Below are 22,706 nucleotides of genomic sequence, written 5' to 3' on the forward strand. Positions count from 1 at the left end.
TCATTTGATTGTTTTCATAATATTATGAGGTGTTGGATAAATCAAGCATGTCTGCCTATAAGCAATGATCAAAGAAATGGTTAAAAGTTAATATTTAATTTGATACGTTACATAAAAGTATTTTAACCGATCACAATCAATGTGATTAAAAGAGAATTATGAAGTTGGGTATAAAAAGAACCACGCACGCGTGTGAGGAAATACAATGAATTGTATCTGACAGTGTGTACGAAAACAGTCGGAAGTTCTTGATTATCTACAACGATTACAGGAATATCTACTACGTCAAATATATTTATCTCTGACGATCCAATTGTTTATTGCTTCAAGCGAGAGAAGATAAACAACCACGGAGTGCTCTGCATAATGCAACTATAAATTAGAAAAATAACAAACAAAGGAGAACATTCGATTGTACACGGAGGGAGAATTGACGTTAGACCAAAAGTAGTGTGTTTAGATCTGTGTATGAAAAAAGAGAGAGAGAGAGAGAGAGAGAGAGAGAGAGAGAGTGAGAGAGAGAGAGAGAGAGAGAGAGAGAGAGAGAGAGAGAGAAAGAGACGGGAGTGAAGAATTATGAGAAACAAGCATCATATGAAAGAAATTTTGAAATGTTACCTCATCAAACCAGAAAACCGAAAAACAAAACAAACAGAAGAAAAAAAAAAAGAAAAAAAAAAGAAAAAAAAAAACAAAAAAAAAAAAAAACAAAAAAACAAAAACAAATCAAAACAAAAAAATACAACAAATCAGCAACCCCCCCCCCCCCCCCCTCTCCAAGGCAAGAATTTTTTTACAAAGGCTTTTGGGTGCACCGTTTAGTTTACATTGAATCCTTTGATAAAACAAGATATTGCAGGGCCGTAAAAATATCGATATGATATAGATAACAATAAAACTAAAGGCATAAAGTAGAAATAGATTATAATGGATATCGATGTGTGATAATAGATTTCAGTTTCTTTTAAAAAGTACCATTCTTTTTTAGCTTACAATATAACGATAAAATATAGCATCATTGTATACGGGATAAATAAAACAACACCAGATACAATAAAATGATGTAAGGTGTCTAAAATTGTTCTCACACTATGATCGTATTTGGATCGCAAAATTCTATTTATAGACTTGAAAGTAGGATCAATGGCAATAGTAGTTGGCCGTTACTCTGAAGCTTAGGTAAAATCAATAAAAATGTATTTTTGGTACTGGTATCCCATGATCTATAACATGTCAACCGTTTCTATAAATAATTTTGGGTCAATAGAGATATAGTGTTGTTAAAACAAAAATAAATAATCCGTTCAACTTTTCACACACTTTGAACAAAAATTAATCTTGCTCAACATTGTTTTTGACTCTGTACAAAGGTTAGGGAAAAACAGCGATAATGAACGAATTGGAAGGACATGGTCGAATGTGAACAAAGGTGGCGATATTTAAGGGGCACAAATGGCAAACGGTGTTCAGTGTGGTCAGAGACTGGATAGGTGACAATGACCACAATAACCTTGACAACCCTGATCCTTAACGTAAAGAAACTAGAGCATTAATTTATATAATACATTATACGCTAAACGTGTTCAAAGCGTTTTACATACATTACATTTCTGAATTTAGGTACGATGAAAAATCAGATTATACGAAAGGCACAGCTCAGAATGTATGAAATTGAGATTTTGTTCCGTATGGTCCGCTAAAGAAACAAAGTCAAGCTGTTCAAGGCGCATTGAACATGTTGGTTGCTCTATACAAATGTGTATATTTCAAAATATGGTTGTAAAATGCTGGCCCGACAGACAAAATAAACGCATTCGAATCCTTGATCAATCAACTTGTTATTGAATGAATTTGAATTAAATGATCCAAGACATCTCAGGAATATCAAAACGATAACGATGAATCAAATCAATACAAAGTACCTATAAGAATCATATTTTAATGCAACTTAATGAAGAGGAAGTTGACGGTATCAATATCGATATTATTATGCAACCATCCAAAATAGATAGTAATGGAAACTTCTTGATAATCAAAGCCTATTATATCCTATTCCTTGATATGCTCAGATAATTGACGAACGAAAAGGCACGCGTCTAAATGTAATAAATAACGCGTTGAGATTTTAAACCTTCAGCAGTATTCTATAGATTGGCCATAAATCTTATTCAATTCTTCCCGATTTTGAGCTTGGTCAAAACATCATAAGCATCACAATCTACTAGGATGTGAATAAGTATCTATAGAGAGGGAGTGACTGATATAGTAAAGAGTACAGAAACGCACATTACAGGAGACTTTCACGGAATTAAAGGAAATGTTGTTCTACTTGTCCTGCTGAGGTATTTTGAAGTGCATTGAACATGGTAAAACAGTAGAAATTCTCTGTGTAAAATTAAATATCTATATTATCTTATTTCATTTATCTTTTAAACATTATAATGATGGCAATGGTACTTTCAATAACGCAATTTTTCTGTTACGAAACCAACACATTTTTAACTCATATAAAAAAGTCTGACTTTATCGTATTTGTGTTTATTTCTATCATAGCTGTATGACTCTATTCTTGCTCATTTCATGGGAAATGAAGCGAAAACTGAGGTTGTATGTTCAATTCGAGAGAGCAGCGACTGGGAGAATCAATATCTTCAAATTGTTCTTGCTTCAACGCGCACACATGGCGAGTTAAGAGGAGAGATATTGACAGGGAGGCAAACACAAATACAAATAAACACACACACACACTCTCTCTCTCACACACACTCTCTCACACACAAACACACTCTCACCTACACTTACATACGCACGCAAAAAAAGGAATAAATGAAATAAGTTTTCTTTTACAAATTGGAGAGAGAGAGAGAGAGAGAGAGAGAGAGAGAGAGAGAGAGAGAGAGAGAGAGAGAGAGATAAATAGAAAGAGAGAGCAAGAGAGAGAGAGAGAGAAGGAGAGGAGCGAACGAGCGAGAAAGAAAGAGAGAAAGAGAGTGTGTATGTGTGTGTCTGTGTGTGTGTGTGTGTGTGTGTGAGAGAGAGAGAGAGAGTAAGTAAGTGGAATAGAATTGATGACAATGAATCCCAATAAATCCAATTTATAATTGTTCTTCTGTCCTTGGGGAGGGCACATAAAATATATGATTACAATTTGCCCTGCGTTGTCGATCGTTATCGCAAATAAATTTCTTATCATATTAAAAAAAATATAGGAAACAAAATAATATTTCAAAAAAACGCACACATAGACAAAACAATCAGACAATCAATAAACATACAAAAGTAAAGTGAGAGAATGTCGTAAGTAAAGAGCCTTTTCCAAGAACTCAACTATGCACCGAGCGAGGCTCGAACCAGGACCTTTCGATCCGAAAGCGAGTGTCATACAACAAGACCACATAGCCGCACATAATGCAGTAGTCATTCAGAGCGTTAGGCCCATAGAGCCAGAGTTAATCCTGGTTTCTATGACGTGAGACGGACAATAGCGATTTCTTGCTACCCTTCTGATAGGACGCTAGTCTATCGCAAAATACTTTCTGCCAGATCTATCAGACCCAGCTAAATGTTGGATGGAGAGAGGAGTCGGAAAAAAATCTCGATTTCACTCGGGCTCGATCTCGGTCCCTTTACACGTGAAGTGAGTGCTCTACCAACTGAGCGATTGGCACCCCCATTAAATAAATAACGTTAGAACACGATTACCCTACTTACACTAGATATGCACCGGAGAGGCATTAACATAACGAGAACCAATTTAGGTTTGACTGTTTAAATACAAGACTGAATTTTCTTCAATTTTTGCAACATATAATTTATCCAGATAAATTGGAACCCGGAATTAATTGAAGAACGAGTTTTAGAGCTGTTACCGCTCTCTTGGTGAACACGGTAAAATATAATGTCAAATTCGAGTGAGGTCAAATTCCGCAAGTTTAAGGTAAATGTATGATATTTACGTCAGCCAAAACCAGTGCCAACAATCTAACGGTCCATCCATTCATTGACAGGACTGATCAACTGTGACAAAACACAATTTAAAAAAAAAAACATTTTGACCAGAGAGCTATGAGTTAAAATATCCGTCGATATAGATGACGCCCGACTTGTCAAAAGTTTTAAACCTCTTTGAAGTCTCATAATCTTTTTGATTAGTTAGCAGCTATCTCGGTTTTAAATGACGGATACTTATTTGAACTAAAACTTTTCTGGCCAATTGTAAAACAAGCGATTTGCCGAGTGTGAGCCAGAGGAATGGAACGAGTTCACAGGCCGCTGTTAACAAGGGGGCGACAGCCTTTTAGTGGCTCTCCGATTGGCATGTGCTTGAGATATTGGCTGGTGATTGGCCGATTATCGATTATATCCGATAGTGTTTCGTATTCGCATGTAGCAGGCAAAGATTAAGGAGAAAGTAAAGAGGGTTCAAAGGGCATATTATTATTATTATTATTATCATCATCCAGAATTGCAAAAGACATACAGATGGCAAACATCGGTGAACTTTCAAACTGACATCGCTTAAGGCGAAAGAAAAAAAATTATTAAAATCGTCAAACTGTTTAACTCTCTCCTTACCAACCACAGCAAAATTGTGACATTTGTTACGAAACAGCAACCATTTTTTTCATTCTGATTTCTTTTAACCATCACAAAATTTAAAGGAAAATTTGTCTTCCAGGACTCTAGAAATTGTCTTTCCAGAGCTTGTTTTGCTAAAAACATTTGTATAGCAAGAACTAACTTATTTTATGTTTGATTTGCAATGTGTCTTTTTATGTTGGAAGGATTTCAAGATTTTGGGAAAATTCTGAAACTGGCCAGTCAAGAGACAGTTAATAGCCCTTGTCCGAGGGATTGTTAAACATCTCCACTGGCTGTCCGTGGAAAATTTGGTTGAATCATAGCTGGAAAGCCTTCGTTTTAAATGTTCACGTTTCAGCTCCTAAATTTACCACATCAAGCTCTCTGTTAAAGAAACAACTCCAATTTAATTAATTGTCCCTTGATAAAGTAATTTTAAAAAACGGAATAGTCCTCTGCCTTTTTCGGTGTTGGATCTCATACAAAGAACCGTCAGACTTTTAATAACTTAAAAACTTCCCTTGAACCTGAGTTATTCCAACCTTCAACGGGAACACATTATTGATTGGAAAAAAGCAAGCGATGGCTGAGCTGTCAAGAGTTGCGAGTTGGGCTAGTTAAAACATTTAAGGTATAAATGGTTAATCGAATAACCGATGTTTTCCCGTTATAGAGAATTAGACGAGGGTGTCAGAAAACGACTGGAATCGATACGGAAGAGTCACCAAGCCCGCCCCTTTCCTGTCGAATCCGATGCACTTTAAGTGCGGTACGAGTACAGGTCAATGTACATGATCTGAATATCATCAGATATATCACCACCTTCTCCCTTTCTCCAGCTCCTTCAGCAACTACTACCACTACTACTACTACTACTACTACTACTACTACTACTACTACTACTACTACTACTACTACTACTACTACTACTACTACTACAATAACTAATACTACTATTAATACTGACCACAAATAACTAATACAACAATAACAACAACAACAACAACAACAACAACCAGAACTAATACTAGTACTAATACCACTACTACCACCACTACTAATACCTCTTGGTGAGAGGAAGCAAGTCATCAAATGAAAAAAGAACAAGAATTAACCAAACATCATATACATCATCCAACGAATTGGCATAAAATATTTAAAACAGTAATAACATTTGTTGTCATAGCAGACGTTCCATTCTTACGTTTCAATTGGAATTGCAATTTAGTAACTCAACTAACCTATAAAGAAACGTATAACTTTCATTGTGTATTGTGTCCCTAACACCGTTTGTATTTTTAACTCTTCCCTAGCTCAAACGATGTATACATAACTTTACAATTGATTATGTAAGGACTTGTTATACAAAACTATTACCGTTCTCGTGCAATGTGAACTAACCTTTCCATCCAATTTATTACATATCTTACATATTACATATGAATTAAATATTACCTGTTTTGTCACGAAACAAAATAACATTTACGGTTTTGGAAGAATTTAATGTATGTCGATCACTTCATAACTCATAAGTTGAATCTGGCAACCATTATATCGTATTTGTAAAACCTCTCATGATATGATAAAGAGAGCAAGCGAGAGAGAAAGAGAGAGAGAGAGAAAAAGAGAGAGAGAGAGAGAGAGAGAGAGAGAGAGAGAGAGGGGAGAGAGAGAGAGAGAGAGAGAGAGATTTTATAGCGGTCATCTCCATTTTCTACTGCTTAAAAGAAGCTATTTAATTTCACCGAATTAAATTACAATTTTTCTCTAGCTTTCTAAAAACGACATAACGTATTGCAGATTAGAATTTCATAATATATTAATGACTATAAAATGATCGACTGTCCCAATCCAATGCAAACTGTGAACCACTAAAGCCTAATAACAAGTGCAAGCAAAGTAATGTAATGCTACATAGTTATGCAATTATGTAGACTTAAGTTGACTAACGAGTTTTGCTTGGCTGACCCATTACAATATCAACCTTAAGCCTTAAACAGAAATATAATATCACTTATAGATAGGCAGGTAGTAGGGGTTGTTGTTATGGACGTTGTAGAGACAGATACATTGCAAACAGATGAGGATAAATGAGAAATGATACCAAGCTGCTTGCACCTGTGGGCTGTGAAAAGTAACAAACAAAAAGGAATACAACAACTTTAAAAAAGAAGAAAATATCAAACAAGGTTTTGGTTAAGGTTTTTGATCCCGAAACATTTCGTATTTGATATTTAATTCTTTTTTTTAAAGCTGTTATATTCAATTTTGTTTCTTACAAAGATAACATGCGTTAAGATAAACTCTAGCTTAAAATAAACTCTGAGGCCGGTCCCAATTTTCATGCTCTAAATTATTAGTAATTTAAAACGTTTAAGATGAATCCACCGGCGACCTCGTCCAGAGAGATGGTGGTATTATTGTTATCATTATTATTATTATATTTTACTACTACTACTACTACTACTACTACTACTACTACTACTACTACTACTACTACTACTACTACTACTACTACTACTACTACTACTACTACTACTACTACTACTACTACTACTACTACTACTATTATTATTATTATTATTATTATTATTATTATTATTATTATTATTATTATTATTATTATTACTATTACTATTATTATTAGTTGTAGTAGTTGTAGTAGTAGTAATAGAAGTAGTAGTAGTATTAGTAGTAGTATTAGTAGTAGTAGTAGCAGTAGTAGTAGTAGTAGTAGTAGTAGTAGTAGTAGTAGTAGTAGTAGTAGTAGCAGCAGCATCAGCAGCAGCAGCAGTAGTAGTATTAGTAGTAGTATGTAGTAGTAGTAGTAGTAGTAGTAGTAGTAGTAGTAGTAGTAGTAGTAGTAGTAGTTAGTAGTAGCAGCATCAGCAGCAGCAGCAGTAGTAGTATTAGTAGTAGTAGTAGTAGTAGTAGTAGTAGTAGTAGTAGTAGTAGTAGTAGTAGTAGTAGTAGTAGTTTAGTAGTAGTAGTAGTAGTAGTAGTAGTAGTAGTAGTAGTAGTAGTAGTAGTAGTAGTAGTAGTAGTAGTAGTAGTAGTAGTAGTAGTAGCAGCAGCATCAGCAGCAGCAGCAGCAGTATATAGTAGTAGGAGTAGTAGTAGTAGTAGTATCAAGTCTATAAACATTCGTTTTAACATTGTCGCATCACAGTCCTGCTTTTGTTCCTATTTTTATCAAGTTTAAAAACATTCGTTTTAACATTGTAGCATCTAAGTCCTGCTTTTGTTTCTATTTTTATCAAGTCTAAAAACATTCGTTTTAACACTGTAGCATCTAAGTCCTGCTTTTGTTTCTATTTTTATCAAATCTAAAAACATTCGTTTTAACATTGTAGCATCTAAGTCCTGCTTTTGTTTCTATTTTTATCAAGTCTAAAAACATTCGTTTTAACATTGTAGCATCTAAGTTCTGCTTTTGTTCCTATTTTCATCAGGTCTATAAATTTCCCTTCGACTAAAATAAACAAAAAGCTAATGAAGACTCGTTCCTTTCTAATCGTTAATTCGATCTCACCTTCCCGTTTTAGAAATTACGTTTAATTATTACAAGAAATGAATACAAGAAAATGAACTCCTTAAAATGATCACATTTTTCACAAGCTTGGCATTTACAAATTTGGAACAAAGTGTCTTATTTTGTTCGTTATAAAACGCCATGTGTTTTTATTTAAAAGATCATTCTTTTCGACATTAAAACATGTTTCTACGTTCTGTGCATTCTATGTTATTTGTAATTTTCGTTGTTATCTTTTTAATTCGAACCAATTGAGTTGTGACGTCTTAGAAACATCCAGATTGGAGAACGGTTTTAAAAATAAACTCTATTGCTGAGAGAGGTAGGACGATGTGATTTGTCAGTCATACAGCATTGGTCAAATGGAAAAAGTATTAATCTATTAGAAGACCCTCTAAAACTTGATGGTGATGATGATGATGATAACGATGATGGTGATGATGATGATTAAGATGACGACAACGATAACGACAATGATGATGATTCAAGATGGAGTGCAAGAAACCATTTTTAACGATAGGAAATGATAAAGAACACGATAAAGAAGGCACGATGGAATTTTTTAAAACTGAAAATGGTTGTGCCAAACGAATAAAACGTCAATCCAAATCCGGACATTCAATACCATAATGCCATGCCTTCCTCCTCTTTCCCATCTTTTTATTTGTCATTGTAATATAAGATTTTCAAACTATTTTTACCCTATTTGTTAACTGTTTTATTTTCGTGATGACATATTTACAGATAGTATTGAAACGCCATATGCAATGCTTTGCTATCTTGTGCGTCATAAACCAGAAAATCATTGTTTATTCAAACTCAGACAAACAACAGCATTTCCATTTCTTTTCTTTTTTTATTTTTAAGATCCCAAATATTCTCGTCGTGTAATAGGAAAGGAAACAACCTATACAAAGACCCCGATTAAAAGCTATTTTAAACTCAACGCAAAAAGCCTTTTAAAAATGTTTAAAATGTTGAATACATTAAGATTAATATTTTAATGATAACATCGCAATTTAAAAAAAAATGACTTAGGGGAACTCTATAATATCGAGGTTTTAAGATAAAATCCTAGTGGCTTCACAGTGAATAGAACCCACTTATTTCAACGCCAAGCCAATGACTACAAGTAATTAACTGCTTCACGTACATCATAAAGCATAAAACTTATTCTTCTTTTCATTTTAAAACAATTTTATCATCATATTTTCTATATGCATGTTCTATTCTTCCATTTTACTTCTATGTTAAAAACTGTCATGAAATACAAAAATACCTTGATTTGCTGTGATTATTTCGGACGTTCAATCTATGCATTTTAGACATGTTATAATCCTGAGTTATTTAGTCCAACATTGTGTAAACCAAATGATAAAATGCAAAACGAACTTATGACTGTATTCCATAATTCATAACAAACTATATAATATCTATATCGATTTACACTGCATTCAATTGGATAGGGAAAAAGTGTCCGAATCTTTGAGAGAATAAAAGAAGAAGTCAAAAGTAGAAGAGTAATGACACCACTCGGCTGGATCGACAATATGGCCGTATTTGACAAAATACATTAAAAACTATTTGGCCAGAAGAGCATTATTTCAAATACTGGCCGAATGAAATGACCCCGATATGTAAAAAAAAATGTCTCCATCATGAAATTTCAAAGAGGCAGTGTCTGGTTTGAAACTTTTTGACATGGGTAATTATATTCGACTGATATTTGAAGTAGACATAATTCTGGCCAAATATTTTATAAATGTGTCTTGTTGGAATTTGTCAGATTAATACCCATATCAAAAGAACTGGTAAAATATTACAGTCCGTGTTTAAATCCGAATCCTTTCATGTTTTCAGATCATACTCCGCCAAAGGAGTTATGATTTAAAAATCTTTTATGGTAATGAAAAGGAACTTGCAATAGTTAATAGATACCAAAACAGGATCAGTTCTATAATAATATTGCTGTAAGTAACAGAAAGATAGAAGTAGGCAAGAGGGATAATTTACTGCTGGTTTATCTAAACTTTAATGTAAAAATGTGTTAAAAACAGCTGATGATATAATACCAGAATAACAAAAGTATTTAGGCAAAAATGTTGAAGAGACTTTTTCTAATAAAATAATAAGAAGAATTAGCGCTCTTTGTCGAGGCATCAGAGCACTCCATATTATTGTACACTGTCAGAATCATTGATATAAAAGTTCATTAATCAACATTAACGAGGTTTCTAATTTTTGTTTCATTCATAATGAATACTTAATTTTCCTATCTTAGATTTCAATGTCTATTGAGAACAAGAAGCAACCTTAATGGCAATGATGGCAGAAATAATAAAAATTCTGAGTTCTCTCGATGTCAGCTATAATCGACTCGTTTGTAATCTAGGCAGAAAAAGATCTAATCAGGCAACTTTTTCTTAGTACCGTATTTGGCTGTGTATTTGTTTGAATTATGAAGCACAAGAGCATAAAATAATGGTTACATGTGTGTTTTAAAAAATATTATTAGTATGGTTGGTTATAATTTTCTTATCCTAGATGTGTGTATGGTATGTATGTGTGTCTGTGTGTGCGCGCGTGTGTGAGAGAGAGAGAGAGAAAGAAAGAGAGAGAGAGAGAGAGAGAGAGAGAGAGAGAGAGAGAGAGAGAGAGAGAGAGAGAGAGGGAGAGGACGGAAAGATAATAATAACGAAAACATTTTGTTTTTGACGACGAGCAATTAGAGGAATGGTAGATAATAGTCATTCATTCTATACCATTTGACAAATCTTGCTAAAACACATCTGGTATCTGAAAAAAAAAAAACCAACTGAAAACGTTTTTAAGGGGTTCGATCTGACCATAATCAACATATTATTATTATTGTGTCAAATGAAGCGGAATGGAAAAGGACTCAAGCCTCACGCTGTGAGAGTAAAAGCAAAGATTTAAATATAATAATAATATCGTGTCTACACGGCAATGACTTCACTGCCGTGCTCGGATAAAACACGTTTTTTTAAAAAACACGTCCTTCAATATTGATTGATGAAAACGTCCCTCATCTTTCCTATAAACTGAGACAAAGAGGCAGCCTTAAGCTTGAGCCTTTTTTTCTCTTTTTTTATGGGGGGGGGGGGGGGGGGGGGGGGACGACAACAACGGGCTTAAATAGGATACCGTTTTAAGCAAAATTTGTAATCGCTTCTAATTAAAAAAGTACTTGAGATATGATCATTCTGACAACTTTGTTAACTTTCCTATGTCCCAGAGTGCCGATTAAGTGAAAATAGGGATTTTATGATTTTTTGAGATGATATTGTCCTTTTGTTGGTTTGGGCAGAATACGAAGGACATTTTAATCGATATTAATTTGAAAGACGAGTTTTCTGACCAAAATTTTTAAAATGTGTTTTTTTTATGCAGAGCACGGCAGTTTAGTGGTTTGAAAAAAAAAATAACGTTAAAATGTAATCATAATCGCACAGTCATTTATATAGGCTGATTTTAAAAAACAAACAAACAAAAACAACAAAACCCCAAACATTTATTTTCTATTCCCTGATCTCCACTTTCCTGACAATCCCAGACATGTGCAGTCATCTATAAATATCTTTAATCGTGAAGTTGCAGCAACTAGAACAAAATTAGGCTGTAACCATACCAAGCCCCGTAGACAAATTAAACAACATTTAAAACCCAAGAGCAAAACAAACATATTACGAAACAAAACAGAACAACCCCCGCCCAAAAAAACAAACCCCCACCCCCCCCAAAAAAAATGCCCCAAAAAACTCAAAAAACAACAACAAACAAAAAAAAACAAACAAACAAAACAAAACAAAAAAACTAAGCAAACAATTAAAAAATCAACAAACAAACAACCTCCCGCTTCCCCTCAAAGAAAAACAAAATAAAAAAAAAACAAAAAACACACGCACACACAAAGCGCGCGCGCGCACAAAAAAAACATACAACCAAAGATTGATAACGACAAAATAAGCAAACTAAACCTAGGAAAGATAAGTTAAAACAAACACAAAACAATAACAAGGAAAAAAGAAAACAATAACAAAATCTCTAACAAAATAAATAAACTAGAACCGGTATTTCACACGAACTGAGGAGTGAAGATATTTATTGTTCTTTTGAAAATTGCAGCTTAAACATTATTGCTATTACCTGTTTTTTGATGCATCTTTTTATGTGGCTTTCTTTTCGACCCAGCATGTGATATCTGACAGTTTCACATTATTCTTGGTTATTTTTCAACGTTTTAATGATTTACATATAAAAATGTTTTCTATCTTACATTTCTTTCAAAGGAAGTGAAACGTATGCATATGAGAAAAAAACAACAAAAAACCCCCCCAAAAAACAAACAAATACACACATATATGTATGCATGTGTGTATATGTGTTTGTAAACATATAAATACAAATCAACAAACATAAAAACTTACATAGACTAGACGTCTATATGCAAACACACAACACGAAGACATTTACTCCTTTTTCGGGGTTTCTCCTTTTACGTACATAGTATACCTAATAAATATTGAATAGGAGATTAAGCTACGCCAATAGAATGCAAATATGATACATGAATATGATTTAGTACAGGCATCTCAGAGAACATAATGTCTCATCCAAATCCAATATATTATTATAAATGTAGATAGACCGTCTCGGATAACACAACATAACAAATTTCATTCACGAAATATCCAGCAATAATACTAGTCGTACCCATGTAAAACGACTTCCTTGTTTTTGGCCAGAAAACGTTTTCTTCATTGATATCATATTATTAGCCCTTTCCTTACCAAATATGGGTGCTATGCATTTGAGTAAAATACTCACAACATCCACCAGCCGGATATAACGTTCCACAGACAATACTATGTTTAACCTTGAAGTCTGATTGGCATACTCTTGTGAGAACAAATCATTAAAATGGCTGTCTAAACAGAATAACAAAGAGAAGAGTGACGTCAATTTCGTTCCATCTATAGGAAAATCGTAGCATTCGTTACGATACAGCCAAGAATTTTTACATTCAGATTTCTCTTGTGCATCACAAAATTTGAAAACATTTTTGGTATTATATAGTCATAAGAACGTAACCCTGTGTTGTACATCTTGTTTTGATGAACACAATTATGTATAACATGTACAGTTTCCTTTTGAGTTAGAGTTTAAAATATAAAGTCTCGGGTTTGAGAGTTTTTGGCAAGATGAGAGTCATTTAAATCGATCGATATTTTCAAATAGTCGACTTTTCTGGACAAATTTATAAATATGTGATTTTCCAGAGTACGGCAGAACTAATCCTCGGGTATCCATTCCTCAATCTCTCATGCAAACCATCTGTCTATCGTCGACCATCCCTCTCTCTCTCTCTCTCTCTCTCTCTCTCTCTCTCTCTCTCTCTCTCTCTTCTATTCGATGCCAGGCTAGCGTCTAGCTATTAGAACCCCATTCATCATAACTATTAACCCTCTTTATGTGGGACTAGGTTTTACTTTGGTCTGACATTCACTCTTAAGGTTATTTATTTATTTATTAATTTATTTATTTGAGTTTTTGTATAGTTATATATCCACTAAACGTGCTTGAAACGCTTTTGCAAAGGGCCCCTGACCAACGGCAACACGACACATATAGAACGGGACATGACGCTTGTTAAGCGATATTAAAATGTTTTTTTTTCCGACAGAGACATCGCCAGGTACTCATTTTACACCTTAGTACGGTGACAGAACGTGAGCAAAGAGCCTTCTCCAAGGACTCAACTATGCGCCGAATGAGGCTTGAAAACAGGACCTTCCGAATTGAAAGCTAGTGTCATACCATAAGACCACATAGCCGCTCTAACGTTTTCACCAACGTAGCAATGCAAGCAATGCAACTCGGTACTTCAAATTGGAACTCGTTGTAGCCTGATATAAAATCTACCGTATTCATTCGGCGATATCCTGTGTACAAATATTGGAAAGTCTGCTAACCGAAGCAAATTATGGGCTTGATATAGAACTGTTGTAATGGACAGTATTTTGCGTTGGTTTGAGAGAATTCCATTACAACACTGAGACCAAAACCATTTGGGTCATCAGCAGATCCTGCAAATAAGTATACACGTCGGCTATAACATTTTCAAAACGCGAAAGGAAAGACATTTCTTCTACTCGCCATTTAAGAGTTAAACCAATCTAATACGTTCCTTCACTCTATTCCCCTTGATTCCATCAGAACACCTGTCTGGTGTATCTACCTTCCACCGCCACTCTGTCGTACTCTGAGTTTGAAGTCCCAGGTTTGAGAGTTTTTGACAAGATGAAGGTCATTTCAATTGAGCTTTTATAAAGAGCAAAATCTACCAAACGTGATCAAAGCGCTTTACAAGGGGTCCCTGACCAACAGCAACACTTAACATGTAGGACGTGACATGACGCCTTATAGGCAATATTACATTTTTTTCGGACAGAGAAAACGCCGTTAACGGCCAAGTAGTCATTTTACACCTGAGTAGGGTGAGAGAATGTGAGTAAAGCGCCTTTTCCAAGGACAACTATGCGGCGAGCGAGGCTCGAACCCAGGACCTTCGGAGTGTCATACCATAAGACCACATAGCCGGTCAAGGAAGAGTTTGTTTTCTGGACAAACTCTTAAAAACGCGTTTTATCTCTGAGTATGCCAGCACTGCCAAGGTCTCATAGCGGACCGTTCACCTGACATATTTCGTCGATGTTTAAAAAAATCGATGATTTTGATAGTGACCGTAACAAGGCGCAGGCAGGAAATTAAAACGTTTGCTATTGTTCTTTCTATCGCGGTAGAGTTGGTTCCCCACCTCTTGTTTCTGCTGCCTAAGCCTACAACGGAAAATAAACCTCACACATAAACAGAAACACAAACACACACACATACACAAACACACACACATACACACACACACACACACACACAAGCGCGCGATACATACACAACAACAAAAACAAAGCATTATACATTAAAGCATTATAGAATTTGACTGTCCTACCTGCAATTTTACAACTCAAACAATTATTGTTTACTTCTATTACTACTACAACTACCACCACCACCATCACTACTACTACTACTACTACTACTACTACTACTACTACTACTACTACTACTACTACTACTACTACTACTACTACTACCACTTTTGAGACAACGACGACGACGACGAGGAAGACAATGACGACAAAAATTACAACACTACATCTCCAGAAACTTGCTTCCACTCACAATATCATTATGATAAATCGTACACCTTTAAAACCAAAACAGATCATTCATTCCACATTTCCCTCACTTTCCCTATGAAAACATTCCAAGGGCTATTATTGGAATCGTTAGTGTAAACGATGTCCAATACATTCCCAGTTCATACCAGGGAATGAACACGAATGAATGCAGAAACTTTAGAAAATGTAGATCCATTAATTACTGCATACTGTAAACACACCCCGTACTCACGCTCAAAAAAATAAATATACTAGAATGCCATCTAACATTACACTAATCAACCACTTGCCATTTCAGCATTACAATGACAAAAAAACTTAGTTATTTTCATTTTGGCCAGAAAATCTTTACTTCAAATATCGATCGATTAAGACGACTAGCAACGTATCGAGAATTCTCAAACCGCATAATTCGTAAATGTCTCTGGTTAAGGAGTGTTTTAAGATTTTGTGAGAGGTTCACGCAGTCTTAATTCATCAATATCATTTTAACGTAAAAAAATGTTTGGCTAAAAAGGAAGAAAACTTTCTGTCAGTGGGCGACAGATTACTTCTTCACCTTACAACCTTCTTTCTCCATAATCGTCTTCTAGCACCTGGTCTTGTCATTTTTCTTTGTTCCCTTCCATGTTTTCCCCATTCCATACACCCAGGAAGGTTAAAGTCCATGTTTATTTTTCTCTAAGTGTGTATGTGCATGTGTGTGTGGGGGGGGGGGGGAGGTGAGAGAAGAGAGAGAGAAAGGAGAGAGAAAGGAGAGAGAGAGAGAGAGAGAGAGAGAGAGAGAGAGAGAGAGAGAGGGAGAGAAAATAGAGAGAGAGAGAAAAAAGAGAGGGAAAGAGAGAAAAAAAGAGAGAGAAAGGATAAGAAAAATACCACTTATTACAACATTTTTTGGAGATAATTTTGGCAAAGACTGAGGCATCGTGCGCTCGCCCCAATGTAATGACATAAATATTTTGTTATTGATGTAGTGCAAAACATTGCTACTTGAAGCTGGAAGAAATAAACAACAGCAAAGTATTGTTTTGTTGGGTTTAAGGGTTTTACGGCGCCCGCAACACATTTATTAGGTCATATCCTAGCCAGTAAAAAGGATGAAAAGTCGATAGTAAAAACATTCTAGGTGTACAATTAAAAGGACTTGAGGAAAAAGTAAGACTAAAGGGAATGGTACAAATATGGAACAGATGTAGATTCCAAGAGCACACTACCAGTGTACTTTGAGATTACCAAAATGTTTCTCCCAAACACCAGCACAAGATCCCACTTAGAGGAACACACTCAATTGTTTACAAATCATAAGTTTAAAAAAATAACAGTACATAACAGAGATATGATTTACAAGGAAAACGAATATCATCTCCCAAAACTATAACTATGCATTCAACCGTTTCCCTCCCTGCCAAGGACTCCGTCCAGGGTCAGGACAAAACTTAGTAATTTCATTCGAAGCCAAAGATAGAAAGCAATTGGAAAACAGATAGAGGGGATAGAAGACACAACCTCCCTGCCCACTATGGGAGGTCGGGAACCCCACCCAGAATCAACAACAATCAAATGAAATAAAGGCTTCAATTTAATTTACTAAAACAGATGATGTGGGCGTTTCGGATTTCACCTTTGTCAACTAAACACAATGAATGTGGTATTAAAGACAATAAATAGGAGATGAGAGGTTGACGTTCTTAATGTGAATTTACAAAACAATCTATTTTCTCGCCAAAAATTAAAAAAAAACAACAAACCCAAACAAACCATAAAGCACCTACGGGCCATTGCATGAAACGATCCAAACTTCTAGTTTCAAATTGATCAATGACATTATTGTAATTTGTCCCTGAGAATATTCACTACCACACTAAGTACTCATATCCGATTTGAAAGAAGACAGTTCAGTGCATAATCAATACACAGCTGTCATATATTATTTCAGCATTGTATGTTATACATTCTTAAATAATTAATTACATACGACCCAGATGGTGTCGTACACGCGGTATGTGGTCTTCTCAGGGTTATTTTGGTGGGTCACAAGACAAACATTATTTGGTTTGACCCGCGTGTCGTATATAATGAATGAAGTTGACGTCACTCAGCTCTTTGTTATCGTTTTTTATTAGACAGCCAGTTGGTTGATTAGTTTTCAATAAATCCCCTCTATCTGGCTATAACATTTAAGGTTATATAATATATGGAATAATTGAAGGTGACGTAACTCGGCGCTTTCTTAAAAATTGCTTTTAGACCGCCGATTAGGGGATAAGTTCAAACTCAAGTTCCTCTTACAGACTATAAACGCTAAAAATAACACAGAGTTGATAATATACTATTTACTGTATGTTGTGAGACTAGATCAATACACGTCCTACAATTTTATATAAATTTATTTTTAAAATCAAGAGGGGGGGGGGGGAGGGAGAGAGAGAGAGAGAGAGAGAGAGAGAGAGAGAGAGAGAGAGAGAGAGAGAGAGAGAGAGAGACTACTACTACTACTACTACTACTACTACTACTTTACTACTACTACTATACTACTACTACTACTACTACTATACTACTACTACTACTACTACTACTATACTACTATACTACTACTACTACTACTACTATACTACTACTACTACTACTACTACTACTTACTACTACTACTACTATACTAATACTAATACTAATACTAATATAATAATAATAATAAATAATAATAATAATAATAATAATAATAATAATAATATTAATAATAATAATAATAATAATAATAATAATAATAATACTATAACAACTACTACTACTACTAATAGTACTATACTACTACTACTACTACTACTACTACTACTACTACTACTACTACTACTACTACTACTACTACTACTAATACTACTACTATACTAATATTAATAATAATAATAATAATAATAATAATAATAATAATAATAATAATAATAATAATAATAATAATAATAATAATAATAATAATAATAATAAAAGTATCAAGAGAGGTTTAAAATTGCGTGATCATTTTTGTTGTTGATGTGCTAGAATTGTATAGAATCAATTTCAATCCCATATGCAATGAAAACCAACGGTCAATTTAGGACTGAGTATTACGACCTAGCAAATTTTCTTAGTATTAATCTGAGTCCAATGAAAAAAGGTTTGCAAGTTACTTGTATATAATCCTGAAAAAAATTGGTTTATAATGTTTAGATGTGCCAGTACTTCTGTGCTCGATGATAACAACTTAACATTGGTCGTACGGAACAAGTTTGATCCCCAGCCCTATTTTAAAAAATAGATTAAAAGGAAATGTTACAAAAGTTGTGTGTCAGAAGACGGTGAAGTCCGAATATAAGAGCACAGATGATGGTAGATAAGACTGAAAAAAAACACCTTTAAAAGATAAAGATGGAGGAAAACAAAAATCCTCCCACAAATAATTGGGTTATTTCCGGCGTGATGAGAAAATTAAAATAGAAAGATAAAAAAAAAAAAAATAGTTCATGATGAAATTGCTTGATTCCTTGAGTTATTTCCCAGTCATCGATTTTGCCGGGGAGACAAATTCCTGGCCGGTAAATAAATTCGATCTGCTGTAAACTGATAAAATACTTCTTTTTGCTAGAGAAATTTCACACAATAATATACGATAGATTAAGATGAGGTACGACTTGTAAAAATATGATAAACCCGTGACTTCAAACAAGTTTCGAGGTTTAACCAATTTTGACAAGTTGCGGGTTATCATCATGTGTCCAATAAATATCGTAGTAAAAATATTTTCTGGCCAAAATGAAAAACTGCGTTTTGCCAAATTACAACAGTGATGTCGTGTTCCTTCTCGGGACCATTCTATTTATTAAGAGGGAAAGCGAATGGAAGAGGGGACAGATATCACGGGGAAACTTAATTTAATTACAAAGACGGAATAATGAAGAATGTTGGGAAATTCCTGCAAAATCCCCGTAGGGCATTGCACGGATTTCAGACGGGGTAATGTTATTTACACAACCAAATTTTAAGCAGTGGTAATTGAATATCATATTTACACGTTCCAAATTTAAACAGTTAACTGCCGTATTCTAGAAATAATACGTTTTTAAAAATTTGGCCAGAAAACTTGTCGTTCAAATATCGATCGATTAAAATGATCCTCATCTTGCCAAAAGCTCTCAAACCTGGGACCTGACCAGGTCCCAGGTTTGAGAGTTTTTTTCCAAGGTAAGCGTCATTTAAATCGATCAATATTTGAGGGACCAGTTTTCTCGCCAAATTTTTAATACGTGTCTTTCCAGAGCACAGCACTTAAGAGTTAAGCAACATTGTTATATGAGACTGTGTTTTGCTTTTGTTTTAAGAGCTTTACAGGAATATAGGAATGATAGGGGAAACTTTTTTTAGATCTGGAGTTAAAAGCACCAAAGAAATTGTAAGACAAATAGGACTGGTTCAAATAGGTCACAGAAGATTGCATTAACATTCTATCAATGGGTCTTTTTGACACTACCTAAAAGTTCCATCCCGCTATGAAGGATGCACTCAAATATTTACAGGTGCAATTTATTTTAAAATAATTTAAAAACCCAAACAATATTCTAGCACAAATTTTGTACTTTTATCTTGTTTAGGTTAAAAAAAATATTTTAAAATAAATTGCAGCGGTAAACATTTGAGTGTATCCTTTACAGAGGGATGGGGCTTTTAAATGAGAGTGATATAAAAGTAGATAATGCATATTCATAAAACAGAATAATACAACGTGCAACGTTCGAACCACTGGGTCACCCCTACAACACTCAACACAAAGCTCTATGGTGAGGCTGAGGACCTAAAGCGGACCACAGACTTCATAGCAGATATCGGACTGCAGCCATAGATGTCCATCAGTGGAACGAAGAAGAAGAAGAAGAAGATAAAACAGAATATCATCACGATCTGTACCATATTAAATGCGTGTTATGATATACTTAATTCGCTTGAACGCAATATTATAAAATACAATTGCTAACCATACAATTGAAACCATATTATCATAATAATCATCCCCATATCTTATAACGTAGGTTTGAGATGGCATAATTTAATTCACACCCTCGGAATTTGGCCGAGGTAATTAGATATAACTTGCGTTGAAATCTAAATGGCATTTTAAATAATAAAAAACCCAAACAACTTATTTAAATATGAGAGTTTACATGCATATCACTGCGTTTTACATCTTGCTTGATTTCGTAACAAATGTTTATTTCAGACAGTACAAATCGTATGACAGTTATATTTTAATTGTATCACCATTGTGTCAATATCCGCCATTCAAGATTGGCATAATAATATCGTAAGCTAGCACTATTCAGTATCTGATACTGAATAGTGGTTTTGCACTATTCAGTATCTGATACTGAATAGTGGTTTTGCACTATTCAGTATCTGATACTGAATAGTGGTTTTGTACTATTCAGTATCTGATACTGAATAGTGGTTTTGCACTATTCAGTATCTGACACTGAATAGTGGTTTTGCACTATAATACGGTGTTTTTTTTCCGAAACCCGACAAAGTTATGGGAAGAGGGCAGCTGTGGGAGTGAATCTCGGACTCAGTGAAGTGTACAACAGTGGGGAGTGAACCTGGGACTGGGTTTCAGCGGGTTTCGTAATAAAAAGCCGGACGACACCTGGCAATATCCGACAAAGTTATGGGACGTAGGCAGCAGCGTGTGTGTGTGTGTGTGTGTGTGTGTAGAGGCTGAGGGGGGGGGGGGGGAAGGAGGGGGTGAAACTGAGATTCAGGGAAGTTTACCCAAGTGGGGAGTGAACCTGGGACTCTGGGTTTTATAAAAAAGCAATAACAAATTGGGGGGGGGGGGGGAATTACTTTTGTACGAAACCCGACAATATGCGGCAAAGAAGTGGAAAGTAGGCAACGCGTGGGAGTGAACCTGGGACTCAGTGAAGTGTACACCAGTGGGGAGTGAACCTGAGACTATGGTTTTCGGCGAGCTTCAGCTAGTTTCATATAAAATCAATTACTTTTTTACAAAACCCGACGAAACCTTGCAATATCCAAGAAAGTTATGGGTAGTAGGCAACAGTGGGGAGTGAACCTGAGATTCGGGGAAGTGTACACCAGTGGGGAGTGAACCTGGGACTGGGTTTCGGCGGATTTTGTTATTTTAAAAAAGCAATTACTTTTTGTTTACGAAATGCGCCAAATGCCAACAAATTGGGGCAAAGTTATGGAAAGTAAGCAAATAATGGGGACTGAACCTGAGACTCAGGGAAGTGTACACCAGTAGGGAGTGAACCTGAGACTCTGGGTTTAGGCGAATTTCAGCGAGTTTCATATATAAGCAATTACTTTTTTATGAAACCCGACGAAACCTGGCAATATCCGACAAAGTTATTGAAGTAGGCAATAGTGGGGGGTGAACCTGAGATTCATGGAAGTATACACATGTGGGGAGTGAACCTGAGACTCTGGTTTTCGGCGGGTTTCAGCGAGTTTCATATAAATGCAATTACTTTTATACGAAACCCGGCAATATCCGACAAAGTTATGGGAGATTCAGGGAAGTGTACGCCAGTGGGGAGTGAACCTGAGACTCTGGTTTTCAGCGTGCTTCAGCGAGTTTCATATAAAAGCAATTACTTTTTTACGAAACCCGACGAAACCTGGCAATATCCGACAAAGTTATTGAAGTAGGCAACAGTGGGGGGTGAACCTGAGATTCAGGGAAGTGTACACTTGTGGGGAGTGAACCTGGGACTCTGGATATTGTAAAAAGACAATACCAAGGGGGAGGGGGAATTACTGTTTTACGAAACCCGCCAAAACCCGACAAAGTTATGGGAAGCAGGCAGCAGTGGGGAGTGAATCTGGGATTTGGACACAGATGAGGATTGAACCTGGGACTGCGAGAGGCTGATACCAGTGGACAGTGAGCTCATAATGTACTTTTATTTCGAAACCTACCGAAATTATCAAAAGTTATGGGAAGTTGGCACCATTGGGCAATGAACCGGGACTCAGGGAAGTGCACACTGGTTGAGAGTGAACCTGGGACTGTGAGAAGAGGATATCAGTGGAAATGAACCTGGGACTATGGGAGTTGGGTACCAGACGAGAATGAAGCAATTACTTTTTTACGAAACCCGCCAAAACCCACCGAAAAACCATAGACTTAGGTTTACTCCCCAATAGTGTACACTTCCCTGAGTCTCAGGTTCACTCCCCCACAGTTGCCTACTTTCTTTCCATAACTTTGTTGGGTTTCGTAAAAAAGTAATTGCTTTTTTGTTACGAAACCCAGTCCCAGGTTCACTCCCCAATGGTGTACACT

The 22,706-nt window shown here is 35.4% G+C and overlaps 1 protein-coding gene across 8 annotated transcripts in view; it reads right to left on the bottom strand.

Moving 5' to 3' along the window:
* LOC144962936 (3',5'-cyclic-AMP phosphodiesterase 4C-like) overlaps positions 1-22,706 on the bottom strand; it is a 658,366-nt gene that overhangs the window by 148,476 nt on the left and 487,184 nt on the right. The window contains exon 1 of one of the 8 annotated variants that reach the window (XM_078896357.1): positions 9,393-9,474. The exons of the other annotated variants lie outside the window; for them this stretch is intronic. Within the exon in view, the coding sequence (XP_078752483.1) occupies positions 9,393-9,442 (50 nt within the window). The 5' untranslated portion in view covers positions 9,443-9,474. Of the gene's footprint in view, positions 1-9,392; positions 9,475-22,706 lie in introns of those variants that run through there. 8 annotated transcript variants of the gene reach the window in all.

The sequence above is a fragment of the Berghia stephanieae genome, chromosome 1 (genome assembly GCF_034508935.2).
Source record: "Berghia stephanieae isolate SIO BIC M18660-M18661 chromosome 1, UCSD_Bste_1.3, whole genome shotgun sequence".
NCBI lineage: Eukaryota > Metazoa > Mollusca > Gastropoda > Nudibranchia > Aeolidiidae > Berghia > Berghia stephanieae.